Below are 21,127 nucleotides of genomic sequence, written 5' to 3' on the forward strand. Positions count from 1 at the left end.
GCCTTCTTGATCGCTCATTGACCCCGTCTAGGTAAGTATAAAAGAGAAAATTATTTTAATCGGTAAAAGAAAAAGAGAAATTTTTATTAGATGACATGTTTTGTTTTTCTTTTCATTTTGTCAATTTTTGGTTGGATATTATATTCACAATCACATCACCAAGCAATAAAATTAGGAGGAGGATTGTCTGCCCTCCAAGTTTTGGTGCCCTTTTATGCCCTCCTGTTTTGTGTGGTCACGGTTAAGTCACATTAATATTTTATATTATTTTTTTATAAATATAATAAAACAAAAATGAATAATAATATAAAATATTAACGTGGTTTAACCGTGACCACACAATCAGGAGGGCATGGGAGGGCACGGGAACTTGGAGGGCAGACAATCCTCCTCCATAAAATTACTCAAAGTCTGCAGAGATCTTCAACAAATCAGAGCAGACTAAATAAATCTTACCCGATTAAATAACCAAAAAGTCTTCAAAAGGCCGCGTTCTGTATGAACCAAATCTCAACGCCGTAGAAATTTCAATGCTATTCCTCCACAGCACCATTCTCTCTGCACTGCACCGCCGTAGAAATTTCACTTCGCTCCTCTGAGCTCGCCGGAGCTCCTTCCTAGATCTCGGCCTCCGCCGCAACTCCTTCATCCTCTTCGTTTCGCTTCAAAGATCCGAGCTTTTCTACATGTCGGTGATGTACAATTCTTCCATAACTCTACATTTCAATCGATTCAGTTGACGTTTAATGCATTAATTTCAAACGCAAATAGTAGATCGGCATAATCTTGAAAACCCATATCTCAGATTTCTCTATGAAGTGTTCACCTCTTCGATTTCATTCACTTGCCTCTGTTGGTGTAGCCTTTCACTGTACATATAGCTCTTGAAATTTTGAAGATCTGTTAGATTTTTTTGCTCTGAATTCGAATTGGGTATTTTAGTTAGTGACAATGTCTGCGATTAGAGTTGATTCCGCTAAGCCGTATTTCGCTACGAGCAGTCTTGTGATTGGGTATGCTCTCTGTTCTAGCTTGTTAGCTGTGATAAACAAGTTTGCCATTACCAAATTCAACTACCCTGGCCTTTTGACTGCATTGCAGTACCTTACATCTGCTTTGGGAGTTTGGGGTTTGGGAAAGTCGGGATTTTTGCACCACGATCCCTTCACATGGCAGACGGCCAAGAAGTTTTTGCCCGCCGCACTTGTGTTTTACCTTGCTATCTTTACCAACACCAATCTTCTTCGCCATGCGAATGTGGATACGTTTATAGTGTTTAGATCCTGCACGCCCCTTTTGGTTGCGCTGGCGGATACTGCTTTTAGGAAGCAGCCAATCCCATCTAAGCTTACCTTTGTATCGTTGTTGATCATTTTGGGTGGAGCTGTTGGTTATGTGGCCACTGATTCGGGTTTTACTTTGACTGCATATTCGTGGGCGTTTGCCTATTTGGTGACCATTACAACTGAGATGGTTTATATTAAGCATATGGTCACGAATCTCGGGTTGAACACTTGGGGTTTTGTGTTGTACAACAATCTTTTGTCACTGATGATGGCTCCACCATTTTGGATTATTACTGGAGAGTATTCTGATGTGTTTGCTGCTTTGGGATCAAATGCTGCGAATTTCTTTGAACCTGGTGCACTTTTCGCGGTCTCATTATCTTGTGTGTTTGGATTGCTCATCAGTTTCTTTGGGTTTGCAGCAAGGAAGGCAATCTCTGCTACCGCATTCACAGTGACTGGTGTTGTGAATAAGTTTCTTACGGTTGCCATCAATGTGCTAATTTGGGATAAGCATGCCAGTCCATTCGGTTTGCTCTGCCTCCTCTTAACAATCGTAGGGGGTATTCTTTATCAGCAGTCCGTAACTGGAGTAAGCATTGCTCCATCACAGCGTGAAACAACGGTGTCTAAACAACCTCTCAGTGAGAGTGATGGTGATGAATTTTCCGAAGAAAATCAAGGGAAGGCAGTTTCCGGTAAACTTGCTTCTAAATGAGAATTCCGTTCTTACTTTGCCATTTTGTAGCTGCTGGTGAAGGCATGTTTGAAATTTTAATTTTGGCTTTAGTAAATTAGGAAATTTCTGTATTTGATCTCGACAATTAATAATTATGTTATTAGACTACGATATCTGAGAGCACTTCAGTTCACCTTTACACCAGTGATTAATGACAATGCCATAGTTTTTATCTCGGAATTATGTCGTGTCTAATTCATTTCTGTTGACAATGAATTTTGTTTGCTTGGTAAAGTTAACAAGTCAAATCTTCATTTTCGATTTACCCGAGTGCTATACAATCTTCGTTTTTTATCTGCATTTTTTCTTTCTTTTGTGAAGATGCTTGAGAAGGTGTATGCACAGACAGTGGTATCATGTCTACGACACATCCACTTTATGAAGTTGTCTTTCTAATAATTTATTGATCCGCTATCTGTGGAGAATCATGCTTTGTTAAAATAGACACCAAAGCTTTATGATTTCGTACGTTTGAGTGAACAAGAATATTGAAGTTTCTTAATATATTCAAATCTTCATCACCAGAAATCATTACAACAACAAGATCCGTCCCTAAACCGTTGACAGCGGTTTCTGTCCCGCACGATTATTTCTCTATCGTAAACTTTTGAGATGAGCTTGGTTGCAGTGTGGCAATCACTGTGTACTCTGAGGTTTCACTACTCGTATTGTTGTCCTCGGTTTTGTGCTTATGAGCACAAATGCGATTGCCGGCTTTTGTGGAGGCTGAGTTCTAAAAGCTGTTGAGCAACTCTTTCTGCAGCCTCAAGTTCGCCATGGATTCTGCAGGAACCAAGAAGCCCTCCCAAAACAAAACGGTCCGGTGGAATTTGCATCTTCCGAGTCAACTCCTCTGCTTCGGCAATTCAATCAGCTCGCCCTAATATGTCAACCATACCACCATAGTGCTCAATGGTAGGCTGAACTTCAGAAATTGACTTAAAATGCGAAATCCCTTCGTCTACTAATCCAGCATGACTACAAGCAGCCAATATCCCAACAAAGGTTATCGCATGTGGTTTCACCCCGCTCTTCTGCACCTCATGGAAATGCTCCAAAGCCTTCTTCCCTTGTCCACACACCGCAGAACCGAAATCAACGCTGTCCAAGTCATAACATCCTTCTTGGGTAGCTTTCGGAAAATTTCCCATGCATTGTCTATGCTTCCACATTGTGCATACATGTCAACAAAAGTCGTCCCGAAGGCAACGTCCACCTTAATGTTCTCCTTTTCCATATAGGCATGCAACCACTTACCAAGCTCTAGAGCACCAAAATGGCTGCAAGCAAGCAATAAACTTACCATCGTTACCTCATCCTCTTTTTCTCCTTTGAGCTGCATTTTATGAAAGAGTACAAACGCTTCATAGTAGTTACTATCCTCAACATGTCCATTGATCATGATGTTCCAACTGAACAAGTTCTTCTCCAGCATCTTGTCAAACAAATCTCGAGCAAGCAATACACATCCACACTTACAGTCAACATCCAAGAGAGCCGTATTGAGCTTCAAACGGTTCCCGAAACCATACTAATCAATGTACCGGTGCACCCTTTTCGCCATGTCTAAATCCCTCGCCCTCGCACACGCAGTCAAAACATTAACCAAAGTGACCTCATTAAGATCCACATTTTCACGTTCCATCCTACCAAACAATTTCAAAGCTTCAACTGGTCGATCCCATTTAGCATACGCATCAATCATGGTTGCCCAAGAATCCACACTCTTCTCAGTCATTTTGTCGAACACCTTCTGAGCGGAGACAAAACACCCGCAGTTCGCATTCATGTTCATCAAAGTGTTCTAAATGTATGAATCCGAAGCGAAACCGAACTTCGTCGAGCGGCAATGCAGCTGTTTTCCCTCCCGCAAATCCCCGCACGACTTGAACAGATAAGGGAATGTGAATCTGTTAGGCAACCAACCTTCCAAAATCATTTCGTGGTAGAAAAAAACGTCGTCCCGTTGAAAATCCTCAGCCACGGATAACCGAGTTACGAGTGGTGGGAATGGGAATTTGGGTTAGGACTAAACGGGCATAACGGAGGCTTCCAGAGCCGAAAAGGTGACAACTTTGGCGGCGGTGAAGGCGTCGAAAAAGAGCCCTGTTCAGAGGGGTTGAGCGTGGATTTGCTTGAGCTCGGACACGGCGGAGCATTTGTCTAGTAATGCGAGACAAGGGTGTGGTTCAATTGGGTTTTTGGTGACGGTCGTGGCGGCGATGGCTGTGGCTTTGGTGGATTTGGTGTATCAGAGTAGGATTTCGGAATTGAAAGGGGGTCTAATGTGGTGGAGGGAAAGAAGCCACCATTGTTGCTGGCTGCTATGTGACTGATGCTACTTTTTGAAAAACAAATTGTGGTGACGGATGATCCGGGTATCTTATGCTCAGCAGTACTGGTGATAATGTTCATCCCTTTGCCTCGAAACCCAGCAGGCTTTTGGAGCATAATTTGGGCTACTCTAAAAGGTCTAGTCCCTAACTCTCAAGGTGAAAGGGGTTGATGGAACACGACTTCAACTACACAAACTTATCTACACCAAAAATGTTGTTGTGACAGCATTTCAAGACCGTCACACATTGTCACGCGTTTTAAGTTCTTATGGTTTCTCATCTGCTCCACTGGCCTAACCCTTTGCCGAACCATAATCTATATATTGTACTGCCATATCCATCATTCAATACACTGTGGAAGGTGGTGTTGCAGTTGCTACATACCGATTACACTGAAACAGTTTCAGTATTATAGCATTGCTGAGCTCTCAGTCTGCAGAAAATGGTAAGGTTGGTTGGTCCTGCTCGGCTGGATTGAATGCTGAGGTAAGTAAGTAAATATTTGAGCCAAAAATCTAAGTGATGTGCTTGTTGTGCCGATGTTCACATGTATCTGTTGGACCAATTTGGTTCGAAAAAGGGGTGGTGTCAAGTGTGTCTTTCAATTATCAATTTTTATATACATTGCTTAGATAATCACAGATTCAGAACTCAGAATTTTTTTTAATAGTACCGGTTCAAAGTGGATTCCAAAATTTAGAAGTGTTTTAGATAATCACAGATTCAGAAGTGTCTTAGTTGTTAATATAATAATGTATTCAAAGTGGATTATATTATTGGTAAGTATAATTTTTGAGATGGGATGGGAATATAAGAAAGAGAGAATAAATTTGTAGACAAAATTTTGTAAATTAAATAACATGAAAGTTGATGATTGGATTATTATTTAAGTGTTGATTAACAAGCTTATTTTTTATTGATGACACATCACTTAATTTACAAATTTGATACATTACTCATATAAGAAGAATAGCAAGATATTGAGGTTTCCGAAACAGGCATTTGTTAAAGGTTAACGCCACTTCTTAGTTTATAAATGATATATCAATGATCATATGAATAATATACCGACAATGAAGAAAAAGAGTAAGCTTCTTAAATTTGGGGGCCAAAATTTAAAATGCAGCTGTCCTTTGCTCTAAGGATATTCTAGCTATATATATATATATCAATGTAATCTTATTGACTAAATAACAATCACAATTATATTTTTACTTCTCTCTCTACATCTCTCTCTCTCTCTCTCTCTCTCTCTCTCTCTCTCTCTCTCTCTCTCTCTCTCTCTAGTTTCTATCACTTTCACCATATGTTATAGATAAAGAGGGGTGGGGAATTCCAAGGCCTAAAGCTTCATTGATATAGAGGATTGGATTAGAATAGATAAGTAATTATAAGGTATGTTGAAAGAAAAAAAATGAAAAATTTATAACAATTTTGAGGTTGGAGATGGATTACTAGAAGGATTAGAAGGGAGAAGTTTACTTCATGTCTAATCCTACCCTTTTGAAAAGGATTAGAACTGATAAGTTTCTTTCATAAATAATTCATCTCCTACTCTCTAGTTTGTCATATCCATTTGAATCCAATCTTACGTAGCAAACGAACTCTTAAGTTTGGCTTTAACTCCACCCTGTTGGACAAGACAATTACGGTGTTAATAATTAATGTTAATGTCAATTTAGCGAAGTTGAGAAATGCGATATATCTCTACTAATTAATAAAACACTCATCATCAACCAAAATTCTATGAAATTACCAGTTTAACCTTCTAATTAAAACAGAACATGAATAAGAAATATGGAGCAGAAATGTAATTTCACACAATCAAATTTTGCTATTTTTTTTTCAAAACCTCATCTTCATGTAATCATAACATATCTCTAATTAAAATAAAATAAAATAATAAAAAAACTTCACACTCCCACATTCTCTATCACTCTCTTCCTCTCTCCTTCTATTTCAAAAACAAAAATAAAAAATTTTCTCACACACTTTGTGTGTGCCCATATGCTAGGACTAATAAGATGTAGTTATATACACAACTATAGATCTGGACAATCATGGTATCAAGACTATCAACGTTAACGTAGTTTACCGCACTAGGGGAAAGTATACACACACTCATATCTATGTATCTATAAGTGTGATATATGATCATGAAATGCATGAGAGGATGCAATATATAACGTGATAGTGTCAGCAAAAACAACGGAAACACACCCTAGTGATGTCTGTCCCAAACACAACATGTTCTCACAGGAATGCTCTGGTCCCAACAGACCCCAACCTCTCTCTCTCTCTCTCTCTCTCTCTCTCTCTCTCTCTCTCTCGACCGAGCATCTGCTGCGGTGTGTGAGAGAGAGAAAGTCTGATCACTGATGAGCAGCAGAGAGTCTGAGAGTCTCATTCCAGCACCGCAACCGCCACCCCTCCTCTCCTCGCCTTCTGAATGGCCAATGCCAGCGAAGGAGATATTCAGGTCCCCTTTTGATTCCCACAGTGACTCAGTCCCACCCGCGTCGGCATCTCATTCCCTCCCAATCAAAAGTTGGGTCCTCCTACTAAGGATTCCTACGTCCTCGAGCATTACACACGGTTTTCACTTAAATTCATGCTTTTTAGGGCTCTGTGATTGCTCTCTGGACCCAAATTCCAGGTTACCTACTGGACCACCTCCTTTAGGCTCTTACTTCTAATTCGGGAAATCCAGTTGTCCCCCTACACTTCTCTATATATTTATGTTCACCAGTGGTCCATTTAGTATATAGAAGGGTTCGATCAACCTCAAAATTTAGAGAGTGCATTTTGTCATAATCAACTGACTTAAGTATTATGAATTATATACAATTAATAAGTGATGAATAAGTCTAAGCATGCATGTAAAACCAACTCTCACTTCTATTATATGAAAATGAAGGCTCAAGCTTGAATTTGAAATGAGCAAAACACGTTACTTAAATAAACTGATATAACTTCTGACTCTGTAATCAAGTGTTGACAAATTCTAAAGTATGCATGGAAAAGAACTCCTCTTAACTATAATCAAACCCAAATAGTTGAGCTTAGTTAAACCCTTATTTGGGCTTGTGAAATGGTCTCCAGATTCTTCATAATCTAACAGACCACCTAAAACCCTAACTATACTAGGAAAAAATGTTTTTTACTTATTTCATGCAAATTATTGAATCATCGATCGAAAGATCAATGTCCAACTATCGACCTCTCTTTGTCTACCAATAATTGCGAATTTTCTTATACCTTTCGTTTTTGTGAGAGAGAACATACAAAATATAATCTGTATTTATAATATATTCATACATACATGCATGGTATTTGTAAATTTTGATTATATATATAATATTTGTACAGTGTCGCCCTGAGGGCCACAAAGTTCACAGGTCCTAAGAATTAGTAAGAGAAAGAGACGCATGTCTAGAATTATTTGACTCGTTGAGCTTTTCAATGGCCATTGTATATTTGCATGAGCTTTATTGTCTTCGATCTCCATTTAACTTTTTCTTAATTTACACGAGCGTGCGCAGATCAGATATGTTGTACTCCACACTAAAAGTGTTTTTGGACTAAATTAAGCACGTACGATCTCCACTTACAATAATAGTTATAAACTAGACCGGTTCCTTATTTGGTTATACACGAAGGAATTGATCTATATTTGAATTTATTCTAATCTTAACTCATTATCATACATTCTCTCACTGCTCAAGCTAACCCTAATAGCTTTGCCTCGTTCCATTTTCATTTAACTAAGTTTGAATCTTGATCGATTGGTCCATCAATAAATTAAGTATCCCCTCCATATAATTAATCTTACTTTGCTATATTAAGGCTACGATGATATGACTTCCCTATCTATATATTTAGTTTAACAGCCAAGTTGTGGATCAAAATTGGATCTTCCCTTGTCTTGATTATCATGTAATTAAAAAACCGTTTAATCTAAGGGTTGTTTTATACACACCCCACAATGTTATGAATCCACCCCAAATTCAAAAAATTCCTCAAAAATTCCAACTTTGTCCCTCAAACCCATAAACAAAAAAGAAACACCAAAAAGATCCAGGACAAGGAGGGCATTCCACCAGAGCAGCAGCGCATGATCTTCGCCGACAAGCAGCTCGAAGACGGCCAAACCCTAGCTGACTACAACATCCAGAAAGAGTTGATTCTTCAACTGGTGCTGAGGCTCCATGGAGGGATTATCGAGCGTTCTCTGATGGCTTTGGCTCGCAAGTACAATCAGGAGCTTGAATTTTTGTAATTCAGTTAATGTCATTTGCATTGTATCAGAGTTGAAGTACTACAGTTTATATTAATATTTTGATGGATCTTGGGTTAATTTGATCTCTTGGTTTATATTTTTTTTATAGTTAAAAAAATAAAAAATAAATCAACAAGCACTAGTTTCTTGACAATTGATGCCATATATCAATTACAGAGAATTCATATGAATAAGAAGATGAACTTCTGAACAAAAAGATGAACTTTTGATAATGTGGTGCCATGGTAAATGAATGGGTGTGAGGTAGATGGCTGCTGGTAAATAATTGGATAGTTAGATTTTCTTTTTCTCATCTTAATTCAAATAGGGGTAAAAGAAGAAGTAAGATTATGAGATGTTAATAGAATTACCCTAATCTAATTATCCGTTCATATCACTTTAATCCATGATACATGGACTTATAATATGATTCGCATTAACAGCGACATCTATTAGTAAAATAAAAATAATTACAATGACACCTTTCAGTGTCTTCATACGACATGTGTCTCAGTGACGTGGAATATGTGGCAGTACAATATACAATGACAAAATAAACTATAGAAAAATATACTTGTCAATATTAGTGACGGTACCTATTACCTAACAAATTGCATTCACTTTTTTTTTTGGTAAATCCAATAACTCCCATGAGGTTCTTTCATGGAGAGCAATTGCACAGAGATAACGATTCTACATTTACTTGACATTTCAATTTAATAATTTAATTTCATGTGCAAAGAATTTTACACATAATTTTATGTTATTCGATCCAAATATTACAATAATAATGATCAAGTTCTATGTAAGTCATCATCCTCTCATAGTCATGTACAATTTTTTAAACCAATGTAACGTTCCTTTTACGTTTTAAAATATTATTTTAAAGCGACCGAGGTTATTTTAAATAGCTAAAAAAATCATATATAAGAGAGTATATATATTTAATAGAAAAATGAGTCAAATATTTAATGTGATCAACTACAAGTATGAAATGATATGATCAACTTTGTAATTGTAGGGCTTTTGACATTAGATTATGAGATTTTTCTCAACTCTTGAAAAAATATTCAGATGATAAATTAAATTTAAGAAAAATTTGAAAGAGGTCCAATTTTATAGCCCATCTTTTGAAATATGTCCAATTTTTAGTGACTTTTGATTTTTGAAATATGTCTAATTTTTAGTCCAATTGATCCATTTCAAAAGATCCCATTAATTTATTCATAGTATTATGAGAAGAGAGAGTACTTTCTTTCTCCTCTCACACCCCAACTATTTTCAAGTGGCCCCCTTGATGGGTTCCACAGGTGGGAGCCAATCATATAGGTAATTATGTGCATAAGAGAGCATTAGTGATCCTTAATTATTGTATAATCTTGTGCTGGGGTGGAGGAAGAGCTTAATGAGAAGGTTAGGATTTTAATATTTAACTCAGACTGCCGTTGTCGACATACCCAATAACTCTGTGGAGATTAAGAAATAATTCATTTTTTAAGCTCGATATTCAAATAATTAACTATTGGTTAAAAACGATTGCCAAGGGTTGAAGATCAAGTTGTGGATTTATTAAATCAACAGCTAAAAGGATTAAATGCTAATATGGATTAATTATAAGCAAGTAGATAATGAAATGACCTATTTACATAGTGAATCATGATTCCTCTCATGCATTTAATATAGAGCAAATTGTAAGATGAAATGGAAAACATAAAGTTTAGGGTCATGATCACACTACTGCATGGTGATAATTTTACACGCATATTATATAATATCGATGACAACGACGACATGTCATGAACTGATCGTATAACTTATAATATGAGTGGAATGGAAATATCACTTAACACTTAAACAGTGACAGTTATACTTAAAAACTTATCAATGAAGTGATCCGAACAATAATAACAACAACAACCATACCTTATCCTCCTAAATGGGGCTGACCATATGAATCCTAAAACGTCATTAAGCTCGATTTTGCGTCAAGTCTTCCGTTAGCTTCATTCAAGTACTCCATACCTTTCTCTATCTCATTTGCCTTTATCCTCCGTCTTCCTAAGTCTTCATCTACCCCTTTTGCCTTGAGCCTTCATCTTCCTATGTCTTCCTCTACTTCTTTTACCTTGAGCCTCCATCTTCCTAGGTCTTCCTCTATCTCTTTTTTTTTTTTTTTTTTTAAATCTTCATCTACCTATTTTGCCCTAACCCTATCGATGAAGTGATCCATTTGAAATATATGTATAATAAAGGGTCAAAATTACTCAAGGCATATTACTATTTACTTGAATAAAAGTACTCATTTACTTTTCTTTTCTTTTTTTAATATTAAAGTACGATTTTCATTGATAAGAAGGGAATACGTATAAAGTGAGGATGAAGTACATATATGGGTCTCGATAAAAATCTTGTTGGGGCTTTCAACCTGATCGAAAAGAAAAAGAGTGTCCCCCACAAACAAACTAAAAATTAACTATCCTCACATAGCAAAGAAATATTACAAATTAATTGGACTCATTTTCAACCAAGGCGTCCATAACTAAACCCGGAAGTTCCTCAAGCCACGTTTTCTCCTGAGAGCTTCCAACACCAGCACGTGCGAGCCTGTGTGCCGCCTGGTTTGCCTTCCGTCTGACATGGTTAAGCTTAGGAAGATCTTGGAGAAAATTAAACACGAATGTGATTAATTATTAGATGCATTATTTATTAGATGCAGATTTTCATAGCAGCAAACGTTGAAGCCAAGTTGACCCAGTCTCTTTATTTTGAGCCGGCAGATTTGGACACACTGTTGACTCCTGATGTCGATCACTCGATGGATGTTCCCATACAATTTCTCCGTCGTAGACTGATTGACCGCTCACTGACGAACAATTTTTCAATGTGATTGTTATACTATTATGCACACAGGTATCTTTTTATTAGGACTACACCTTAAATCTATGAAGTATCACCTAGCTTTTAAATATTACGTTCTAAGATTCATACAATCGACCCCACTTAATAAAAGAAAGTTTAGAGGTTGTTGTTTTGCTTTACACAAAGCTTTTCTCCTCTTTTACACATCACAAGTTAACCGATATTATTCAAATTGAAGAAATTAAAAGAGAATCAAATGATACAAATAAGAAGAAGCAAGCACAAAGAAAAAATTGATAGTGCGAAAATCATATTTAATATTATAATACGTAAATTTGTAATACCATCATGCAAATATTTGATGGCTGTCAACATTATCTTATTTATGTCTTCCATTCACTTGAAGATTGAACATTCAACATTCAAATTCGGAAAAACTTGAATCAATGATTTAAGAGAAGGACCAAAAATTGGCTCTGGCCCCTCTAGCATTATTACCAAAGAGATTAGTAGATTACAGCTTACAACTAATCCAAACAAATATAAAAATATAAAAAAGAAAAATCAATAAAATATATAGTGCAAGGAAAAGGAAAAAAGGAGAAAAATAAAGCAAGGGAGCAGTGTATTCACTATACTATCCAGTTGGTTGGTACTTGGTACTAGTGTACCCCTGTAATATGTCAGCAGTCACCTCTCTCTCTCTCTCTCTCTCTCCCCCACTCAGTATTTCATCCCTCTCTTTCCACTCGCTCACTTCCTCACTCTCTCTCTCTCTCTCTACAATTTTCTCTCTCTAACTTCCTCATGGGAAGAAGAAGAAGATTCATCAGCAAATCCCACAAACTCCCACCTCGTATCTGAATCCATATTTATCCTCACCCACAAAATAAAAAACCCAATTCCTATTCCTAATCTATGGGGCCGTACGGTTCCACCACCTGCTCCGGCGCCAGCAGCAGCGCCAGCTCCTCCTCCTCCTCCTCCGTCACCAAACCCCCCGCCGACATCGATGGCTGTTTGGCCGATGCCGGATACAAGGTCCGCTCCTCTGATCTGCGACACGTCGCCCAGCGCCTCGAGCGGCTTGAGACCGTCATGGTCAACTCCCCCGGCGACCTCTCCCACCTCGCCTCCGACGCCGTCCTTTACAACCCCGCCGACCTCGCCACCTGGGTCGACTCCCTCCTCACCGAGTTCAACCACCAACCCCTCATCTCTCTCCCCTCCGATCTCGACTTCTCCGAAGGCGCCGTCATCAATAATCCCGCCGCCCTCCCCCGCCAAACATGGACCGATAATTCCGCCGTCATCGCCGCCGTGCCGCAGCAGAACCACAACCAGCTCACCGTCGTCACCGCCATGGAAGAAGATTCGGGGATTAGGCTGGTCCACTTGCTTGTCACGTGCGCCGAATCCGTCCAGCGTGGTGACCTAGCATTGGCCGGCTCCCTGATCGAGAACATGCAGGCTCTGTTGACACGTGTCAACCCCAGCTGTGGCATCGGGAAGGTCGCCGGGTACTTCATCGACGCCCTCAGCTGCCGAATCTTCTCGCCGCAGACCGTCGGCTCGGCTTCCGGCTCGGTTCACGAGAATGAGCTTCTCTACCACTACTTCTACGAGGCCTGCCCCTATCTCAAATTCGCGCACTTCACCGCCAATCAGGCCATCCTGGAAGCATTCGACGGTCACGACTGCGTCCACGTCATCGACTTCAACTTAATGCACGGCCTCCAATGGCCCGCGCTTATTCAGGCCCTCGCCCTCCGCCCCGGTGGGCCCCCCCTGCTTCGATTGACCGGCATTGGACCGCCGTCCCCGGACGGGCGCGACTCGCTGAGAGAAATCGGCCTCCGACTCGCCGAGTTGGCCCGGTCCGTCAACGTCCGCTTCGCTTTCCGCGGCGTGGCGGCTTCGAGGCTGGAGGACGTGAAGCCGTGGATGCTCCAGGTGAGTCCCAAGGAGGCGGTGGCGGTGAATTCTATCATGCAGCTGCACCGGCTGCTCGGATCCGACCCGAACCGGAACTCCCCAATCGAGATGATGCTGTCCTGGATCCGGAACCTCAACCCGAAGATCGTGGCGGTTGTGGAGCAGGAAGCGGACCATAACAAACCGGGTTTTCTGGACCGGTTCACGGAGGCGCTGTACTACTACTCGAACATGTTCGACTCGCTGGAGGCTTGCGCGATGCAGCCGGAGAAGGCTTTGGCGGAGATTTACATACAGAGGGAGATATGCAACGTTGTGTGCTGCGAGGGAGCGGCTCGAGTCGAGAGGCACGAACCGCTGGACAAGTGGCGGATCCGGCTCGAGCAAGCCGGGTTCAGGCCGCTCCACTTGGGATCGAATGCGTTTAAGCAGGCGAGTATGCTTCTTACTCTCTTCTCGGCTGAAGGGTACCGCGTGGAGGAGAACCAAGGCTGCCTCACTCTCGGTTGGCACAACCGCCCTCTCATCGCGGCTTCGGCCTGGCAAGTGATGCCTATGGCCGAAGCCACGGCAAACCAACAAGCGGTTGGAATTATTAATCAGAATAATAATCCCAATCGAATCTAAATTTCCACCTTAATTAGCTCCTTTTTGTTTTTTAATTTTACTATGAGTTTCTCGCTCTGAGTCTGTGTTCTACCTTAATGATCAAGAAAATGGTTATAATATGGTAAATACTGCCGCAAATAATAATTATGAAGGCAAATGGTCCAAATTTTCAAAATTGGAATGCATTGGTCTATGTTATCCCACATTCAAGAATAACATATTTTGGGATGGCTTAAATTTCTTGTGCATCATTTTCCTATAAGCCAGTTTTTAGTGTCAAGTTGTACTACTAATTAGCTATCTTAACACTCTTACAACCCAGTTTTTAGGGTGAAGTTATACTAATAAGCTCTTAAGAATTCCTATCAGAGTCTACCAACCAACTAGGTCATTTCACGAAAGCGATAATCTACAGATTCTTAATGACGAGTAAACTCACATTATCATATTACCAGATTTGTGGAGTGACGAGAGAAGACATAACCAGATAGATCAATGTAGCCTTAGGAAAAGTATGGTTTAGTAGCTCGCATGGTCAACAGGCAGTCAACGCAGGAAAAAGTGGCTGTGGGAAGGCAAGTGTCCCTTGTGTGTCCTTCAAGATTGATTTTGTGGGAAAAATAAAAAAATAAATGAAAAATAAATTGGAAAAGGGAAACCAGAGTGGTTGCTGACGTTTACTAAGCTTATTCTGTGCTAGCTAGGTCTAGGGTCTAGCCTCTCGACTGCTACCTGCGACCAAACACTAATAATTTTGCCTGCGTAGTACGTACGCGTGTTGGTGTGAATGTGATGGCCGATCACATAGAATTCAATCTGCATTTTTTTTATCTATTTCCACCTAATTTCTTTATTAGTTTGTTAAATAGACAAGTTTTTTTTATTTTTAATTTGTTTGCCTTAATTTTGATCATATTTTGTAATTGCCAATGTTCGTTCATTTAGCTCGGATTCAATACAAAAGTTGCGTCAAAATTGATCATTGGAGAAAGTTTACTCATATTATGCAGTACGCACTCAGAAAAACAGAATTGATATGCATTTGGGTTTTGTCAAACCGAACAAACCCTATAAATATATGCGAAATACATCAAGCGATTTCGTTTTCAAGGGTACTATTTGGGGATTTAACTCATTACCTAATATGTGGAAAAGGAGGAGACCAATTCTTTATGGGTATCTCCACATGAAAGGAAATAGAATAGAGATGTTTACTTTACACTTACACATGCGAAGCTTAAAGGAAGTAACCACAATCACAAGTGGAATTCTCGATGCCATTTTCCCATCATTGATGGAGATGTGATCGATGCCTATCAAAAAAGTGAAAAGGGAAAGAGAGAATAAGGTGGATGAGTTAAGTAAAGTGGTATCTCATGTTATCTCCAGTAGATATCATTTTTTTCATTCAAAGTGTTCGTCAAATTTGAACTCAAGAGAGCCTTTTTTTTTTTTTTTTTTAATGAAAAAAATTGAATGTCGTAAAACTAAACTAAACAACAATTGATTTATTAGTCGATCGCTATTGAAATGAGGAGAAATAGAAATGGTGGGGGCAATGGATAGGGATGTGCCCAATGCCTATAAATTGTCAAAAGAGCGTGATAAAAAAAAATAGAAAAAGAAAAAGAAAAAAGAAAGGTGGATACATATGACTTGAGAGTAAAGTGGCTTATCAAATTACCAGGAGAATAGGTTTCAATTTTACTATAACAGTTGTTTACTAGATTTAAACTCAAGATGTCTTTTAATAAAATAGAGACATAGTATCATTAAACTCAATAATTGCTGACTTAATTACATTAAACGACTCGATCCTCGATCCAAATGACGAGAAAAGGAACCGGGAACATGGAGGAGTGGCAATGGGGCCATGAACAATACAATCCCATTAGTGAATTGAGCTAATAAGTTGTGCAAGAAAATGAAAAGAGCATGTTGGGGAACCAACTTTTGAAGCATAGAAACATAAGTGCAGAAACACCATCTCTACCTTCTCCATTAAGTTGTTGGGTTGGATGATATTCATGAAAAGATAGTATAAAAAAGGATCGATGCATGCACAAAACCAACCAAGGGATACATGGATAGATTGATGATCCATCCCCAATTGCAATTGGCATTCAAAGGACGACGTCGTCGTAGCGCTTTTTGATTAATCATGCATGCAGATGGGCTGCATGTGGGTTTTGCCAAGAACGGAAAAAAGAAGGCACAAAACGGGACCCTCCGGACGTAATAATTTGTCAGGAGGGGCTCAACATTGCCTCATTCACATGACACCACTGTCCTCGATCTGCCTCTTTCGACACCTCTCCATGTTTAAAGAGTAATAGACCTCTCTCAGCTGACTCATAAATACAATGACGTAAATTCAATTTGTGTGGCTGTACACGTTTTATATTTTGGATGAATAAACCGTATAGAAAAAATTTCTGTAAAATTTTTTGTTAGTGCATCTTTAAAGTCTAAAATGCCAGCCAAAATAACTTCAAACGACATAAAAGTCATGTATTGCAGCATACTTTTACAATGCTATGTAGCAATGCACTTTATATTTCGTTAAAAGTTGTTCTCTCTTTTGAATAATTGTAATGCATTCGATTGAGAGTGGCTTTAAACACAGACTTAATCAATTTGGTTAGAGCAGCGTGCTCGTTCTCGAGACTCAAATTTGAATATTCCCATTCGTACGTAATTTAATATAAAATATCTTATCATTGGTGAAAAAATCTAGTCCATCGAAGATGCTCAAACTAGTAATGTTTGAAAGAAAAAATAATAATAATAATACAAACTTGAAATCGAGCTAAAAAATCTAGTCCATCAAAGATGCTCAAACTAAAGGCCCACCAACTTGACCTGTGTTTTTGGTCTTCACGTGATCCCGTTACGGAGCCATCAGAGCAAGTTGTGGCGAAGTGGGCCAAAGTTGGGCCCACACTAATTTCTTTCGAAAAAGGACCACAAAACGTAACCCAAACACTGCGAGGGGCAGCATATTCACGCGTCAGTTACCTCCCACGTGTTGACAAGGACACAATCTTCTCACCTTTCTGAGGTCAATACTTTTTGGTGTCATGAGTCATGACCCATCAAGGTGTGGGGCCCGCGCCGACGTCGACGCTTGATTCTTCCCTTAATAGCACGCCTACGTACCAGAAATGCCCATTGCGGTTTGTAATTCGATGCTTGAAAAACAAACAGGTAGATGAGGAGATTGGATTTTAGAGTCACATTACGAGCCATCGACATTTGGGCCCCCACAATGAATTTTCCGTGATGTGGATGCCTATTTTCTTGGACTAAATTCATGGAGTGGTTTTTTTCACAAAAGTGAACACCGCATGCTGGTTGAACTGATTGATCGTTGACATATGCATAATGGAGAACTTAACAGCACAATCTCCGGGTTTACGTCTTCTCTCATTCCAAGTAACTAAACACGCTACAAAATTTTCATAAAAATAACGGGCCTCAAGCCCAATTTGGAGCAGGGTTTTGAGTCCACAATTTTGAATGGGCAGGCCCAAAGTAGTGAGTGTCCTCCGGATCCAAGGCCCAAACGACAAGTCATCTTCCAAGAGCTCCACTGAAAGAAAAGAATTGAGAACTGAAACTTGAAAGTCCTGAGAGAGATGACGATAGACGACGAGAGCTCCGTCTACATCGGAGGCCTTCCGTACGACGCCACCGAGGAAACCGTCCGCAGAGTCTTCGAGCTGTACGGTAACGTCATTGCCGTTAAGGTCAGCTCCCTCCTCCTCCTTCATCCATTTGCCGCCATTTTCACTTCGTAGGGTTCTTAAGCATTTGGGATTTTCTTCCCCTCATCTGCTTCTTCTTCTTCTTCTTCAATCTGCAGATTATCAACGACGCGGCGACTCGAGGAAAATGCTATGGCTTTGTCACTTTCAGGAATCCTCGGTCGGCAATTCTCGCCATCAATGAGATGGATGGCAGGGTATGTAAATTTTGCTTTCTTCTTCCATTTGATTGAACATCTACGCAGTTAGGGTTTCTGTGATTGGTTTATTATCTTATATTCTTGAGTGAAATTTGTGTGGTCTTTCTCTTGTGTGTTTAGACTGTTGATGGAAGAGTGATCAGAGTAAATGAAGTGAGGAGTAGAGGTGGAAGATTGAGTTTTGGGAGAGAGAGGGAGAATTTCCGGCGGAATGCCGAGAGGGGGAGAAATTGGGATAGAAGTAGAGACCATGAGAGGGATTTTAGTCGGGATAGGGACCGGTATAAGGATAGGTACACTGATCAGTCCAGGGAGCGTGACCGTGACAGGTCCCCTGAGGATGTTGGTGAAGAAAGGGATAGACGGTATGAGGGTGAACGCGATTATGATCACGTAAGGGACCATGTTTTGGATATAGATCTTGATCAGGATAGAGTTGCGGTAGATAGCGACCAAGAACAGAGCAGGAACCGTAATCAGGGTTGGGAAAGAGACCGATCTTTGGAGTCTGATAGGGATAGGGATATGGACAAAACCAAAAGCCTTGATAGCACAGGCGACAAGGATGGAGATGACCAGTCAAGGAGATGGAACGGGTAAGATACCCTTCCTTATTTGTAATTGTTGGTTATCATTGTAGTACCATGTTATCAGTTGAGTTGCAATCGTGTTTCTTGGGAGATGATCACACAAGTTCAATTAAACAGACTTTTAGTGCTCCTATAAGGACTAGACCTTTCTTCATTATGTTTTGGTTTCTTTTCTGCAGTTCAAATACGGTTGGCCGACAAAGTCGGGACCTCATATCTCATCCAAGTGATGATTACAATGTTCAGGCAAGTTCAGCTTTTTTTTAGCTTTTCTTGCTAAGAGATTGCCATGCATTTGTAAGTTTGTGTCATCTTAACCAAAGTGATTTTTTGTTTTCATTTGTTCTATTAAAAACATTAGGTAAAAGAACAGCTTCACAGATCCATGCGAAGGGTTGAAGAAATTAAAAATGAGGTTTGTCTCTCCATAAGAATTTACCTTTATTTGCCCGATTATTTCACAAATACCTAAGGCGGCATCCAATAGTCCTTTAGATGTCAATACGCAAGAGGCACATTTTATGGTAGTTCAGCATACTTTCAAATGCCCAAAATCTTGGTCTGCAATATAGGAGACTAAGTTTTATTGCATGGTGTCAGACTATTCTGATGGAGGAGAGCATAGAGGAGAAAGAAAAGCTTGTTTTGGATTTACAGAAGAAATCTAAGGTACTTTTTCTTATTGTTTAAGTGTCATTTTTTATCTCGTGCAATCTTTGACTTTAATCTGAATGTAAGTTTTAGTGCAAGTCTTTTGGTTTTACATGCTAAACTTGGTGCATGTCATACTGAAAATCTGTTCATGCAGAAATTGGAGGATGCCTTGATAAATGCAAAGAAGAACTCTTCACACCAGAAGATGAAGCTAACCAAGGTATTTTTAATCGCTAAGATTGGTTGTCAGTAAACTCAACTTTGACAAGTGGACATTAATTGGAGCTAATGCATGTTGTTTAAATTATTTGCAGCTACATAAATCCTTTACGCAAGTAAAAGATTACACTGAAAAACTTAAAAGCTATGAACACGAGCTCCAGGTTGGTGTCTTTGTTCCTCTGAAATTTGTACAGTTGTACAGGAAAACAATGTGGATACATTTCCATTTTATCAATGCTTGAAAAGGAGTAAATAATCTCATAAATAAAAAAATACTAAACAAATGAACCATATGAAATTTTGGAAATGAGAAAGAACATATTTCTTCAGTTATATCCTTCAATTGAAGTCAAATCAGCTTGCATTGTGTCCGTCTTTATTCTCGATCTGATTTGAATATTCATTCTGCCGTAACGAAGTTATCCAATTTCATTGGCGTTGACACATTAACACTTTTGTCAAGTGCAAACCCCAAAGTTTGCTCTTTTTAAGATCTTCATACCCTCGTTTTACCTCAAAAGTCTATTCTAATATATGTACCAAGTGGAAAACTTTTACCTCTACATTCTGCATTGTTAGATTGTGGTGGGATAAATGTTGTGATAGAAATTAACATGTAAACCATTTTGCTTGCAGTTGCTTGTTGATACAGGAATGTTGGAACATAGTAGCGATGAAGTTGGCTTGAGGGATGAAATCTTGACAATTGGCAATGCATGATGTGCATCGTGTTGAAATCTGGAAGAAGAGTAACAAGTAACAAAGTATATTGTTTTTCTCCTTCTGTTTGGATGGGGAGGATTATGAAGCATTTGTAGATATTTACTTGAAAGTGGAGACTCAGCTTATTGTATCTGAGAGACGTATAACTTCCATCATGGTTTCCGATAAGCTGGTAGCTTGGTCTTGTGTTGTACATTACTTTCGTCTAGTGGTATGCATTTCCACTTGAGCAGTTTGTTATCTGCTGATACTTATCTAGCTCCACGAAAGCTCTTCATTATCGAATTTTTGCCCAGGTGTCGAATATACACCTTTTAACGCCGAAGATCGAAAGATGGCGCAAATGGTAACATTGTAGTAACCTTCTTCCTCTGAGTTGTATAAAGCAAGGGAACAGAAAGAAAAAGGCTGAGTAATAAGGTGGCTGTTATGTTTTTTTATTGAGGACTTTGAGAGACCATCACGGTGGAAAGAAGTCGGAGTCAGGCAGGCAATCACACACACACACAAGCACTTTCGGTGCCTCTTCTTTCTAGTTTCTTCGTGGGTTACAACACCACCACAAAACATGGTTTGGTTATTTGGAGCGAAAAGTTAATCCTTGTATTTCATGCATGGTCCAATTTGATTTTAGCATGACAATATTCTTTATGGTTGGTTATTTGGGAATATTTTGAACACTAAACTTAGTAACTTATTCTGATTTAGCCCATGTATTCAATTAGAATTTTGAAGGAATTTAATTCTTTTAATGAATCTAGTTGTATTCAATTAATGTTTTAAGTGATTATCTGAAATTCAATGTGTATTTAATCAGGATTTTAAAGAAATTTATAACATTTCAGCTGTATTCAATAGAATTTGATTTTAAAGAATTTGAAAAAATTGAGGAATTAGAGGAAATTAGAGAGATTTCGTAGTGTATTTT

The 21,127-nt window shown here is 39.2% G+C and overlaps 3 protein-coding genes and 2 pseudogenes across 3 annotated transcripts; 3 read left to right on the forward strand and 2 right to left on the reverse strand.

Moving 5' to 3' along the window:
• LOC126602694 (pentatricopeptide repeat-containing protein At1g31430-like) overlaps nucleotides 1–498 on the reverse strand; it is a 108,952-nt pseudogene extending 108,454 nt beyond the window's left edge.
• LOC126605464 (GDP-fucose transporter 1-like) lies at nucleotides 382–2,205 on the forward strand. The gene has a single exon (XM_050272873.1). It carries the CDS (start codon nucleotides 952–954, stop codon nucleotides 2,002–2,004), a length of 1,053 nt encoding a protein of 350 aa, XP_050128830.1. The 5' UTR covers nucleotides 382–951; the 3' UTR covers nucleotides 2,005–2,205.
• A 251-nt stretch (nucleotides 2,206–2,456) lies between these two features.
• Nucleotides 2,457–7,869, reverse strand: LOC126602695 (pentatricopeptide repeat-containing protein At4g18840-like; annotated as a pseudogene).
• A 4,331-nt stretch (nucleotides 7,870–12,200) lies between these two features.
• Nucleotides 12,201–14,280, forward strand: LOC126605461 (protein SLENDER RICE1-LIKE 1-like). The gene has a single exon (XM_050272869.1). The coding sequence runs from the start codon at nucleotides 12,418–12,420 to the stop codon at nucleotides 14,059–14,061; it is 1,644 nt and encodes a 547-aa protein (XP_050128826.1). The 5' UTR covers nucleotides 12,201–12,417; the 3' UTR covers nucleotides 14,062–14,280.
• A 3,353-nt stretch (nucleotides 14,281–17,633) lies between these two features.
• On the forward strand, nucleotides 17,634–20,431 carry LOC126605463 (uncharacterized). The gene is made up of 9 exons (XM_050272871.1): nucleotides 17,634–17,792; nucleotides 17,909–18,007; nucleotides 18,131–18,606; nucleotides 18,780–18,846; nucleotides 18,962–19,015; nucleotides 19,201–19,269; nucleotides 19,409–19,474; nucleotides 19,569–19,637; nucleotides 20,113–20,431. The coding sequence occupies exons 1-9, from the start codon at nucleotides 17,682–17,684 to the stop codon at nucleotides 20,194–20,196; spliced, it is 1,095 nt and encodes a 364-aa protein (XP_050128828.1). The 5' UTR covers nucleotides 17,634–17,681; the 3' UTR covers nucleotides 20,197–20,431.
• Nucleotides 20,432–21,127: the final 696 nt, after the last annotated feature.

Source organism: Malus sylvestris, chromosome 15 (assembly GCF_916048215.2).
Source record: "Malus sylvestris chromosome 15, drMalSylv7.2, whole genome shotgun sequence".
Lineage (NCBI taxonomy): Eukaryota > Viridiplantae > Streptophyta > Magnoliopsida > Rosales > Rosaceae > Malus > Malus sylvestris.

Bases quoted from the DNA above. Each gene is read 5' to 3' on its own strand.
- LOC126605464 (XM_050272873.1), top strand. From the start codon at position 952: ATGTCTGCGATTAGAGTTGATTCCGCTAAGCCGTATTTCGCTACGAGC.
- LOC126605461 (XM_050272869.1), top strand. From the start codon at position 12,418: ATGGGGCCGTACGGTTCCACCACCTGCTCCGGCGCCAGCAGCAGCGCC.
- LOC126605463 (XM_050272871.1), top strand. From the start codon at position 17,682: ATGACGATAGACGACGAGAGCTCCGTCTACATCGGAGGCCTTCCGTAC. The intron at 17,793-17,908 runs GTCAGCTCCCTC...TTCAATCTGCAG, and splicing joins GTAACGTCATTGCCGTTAAG to ATTATCAACGACGCGGCGAC. The intron at 19,016-19,200 runs GTTTGTCTCTCC...GCATGGTGTCAG, and splicing joins TTGAAGAAATTAAAAATGAG to ACTATTCTGATGGAGGAGAG.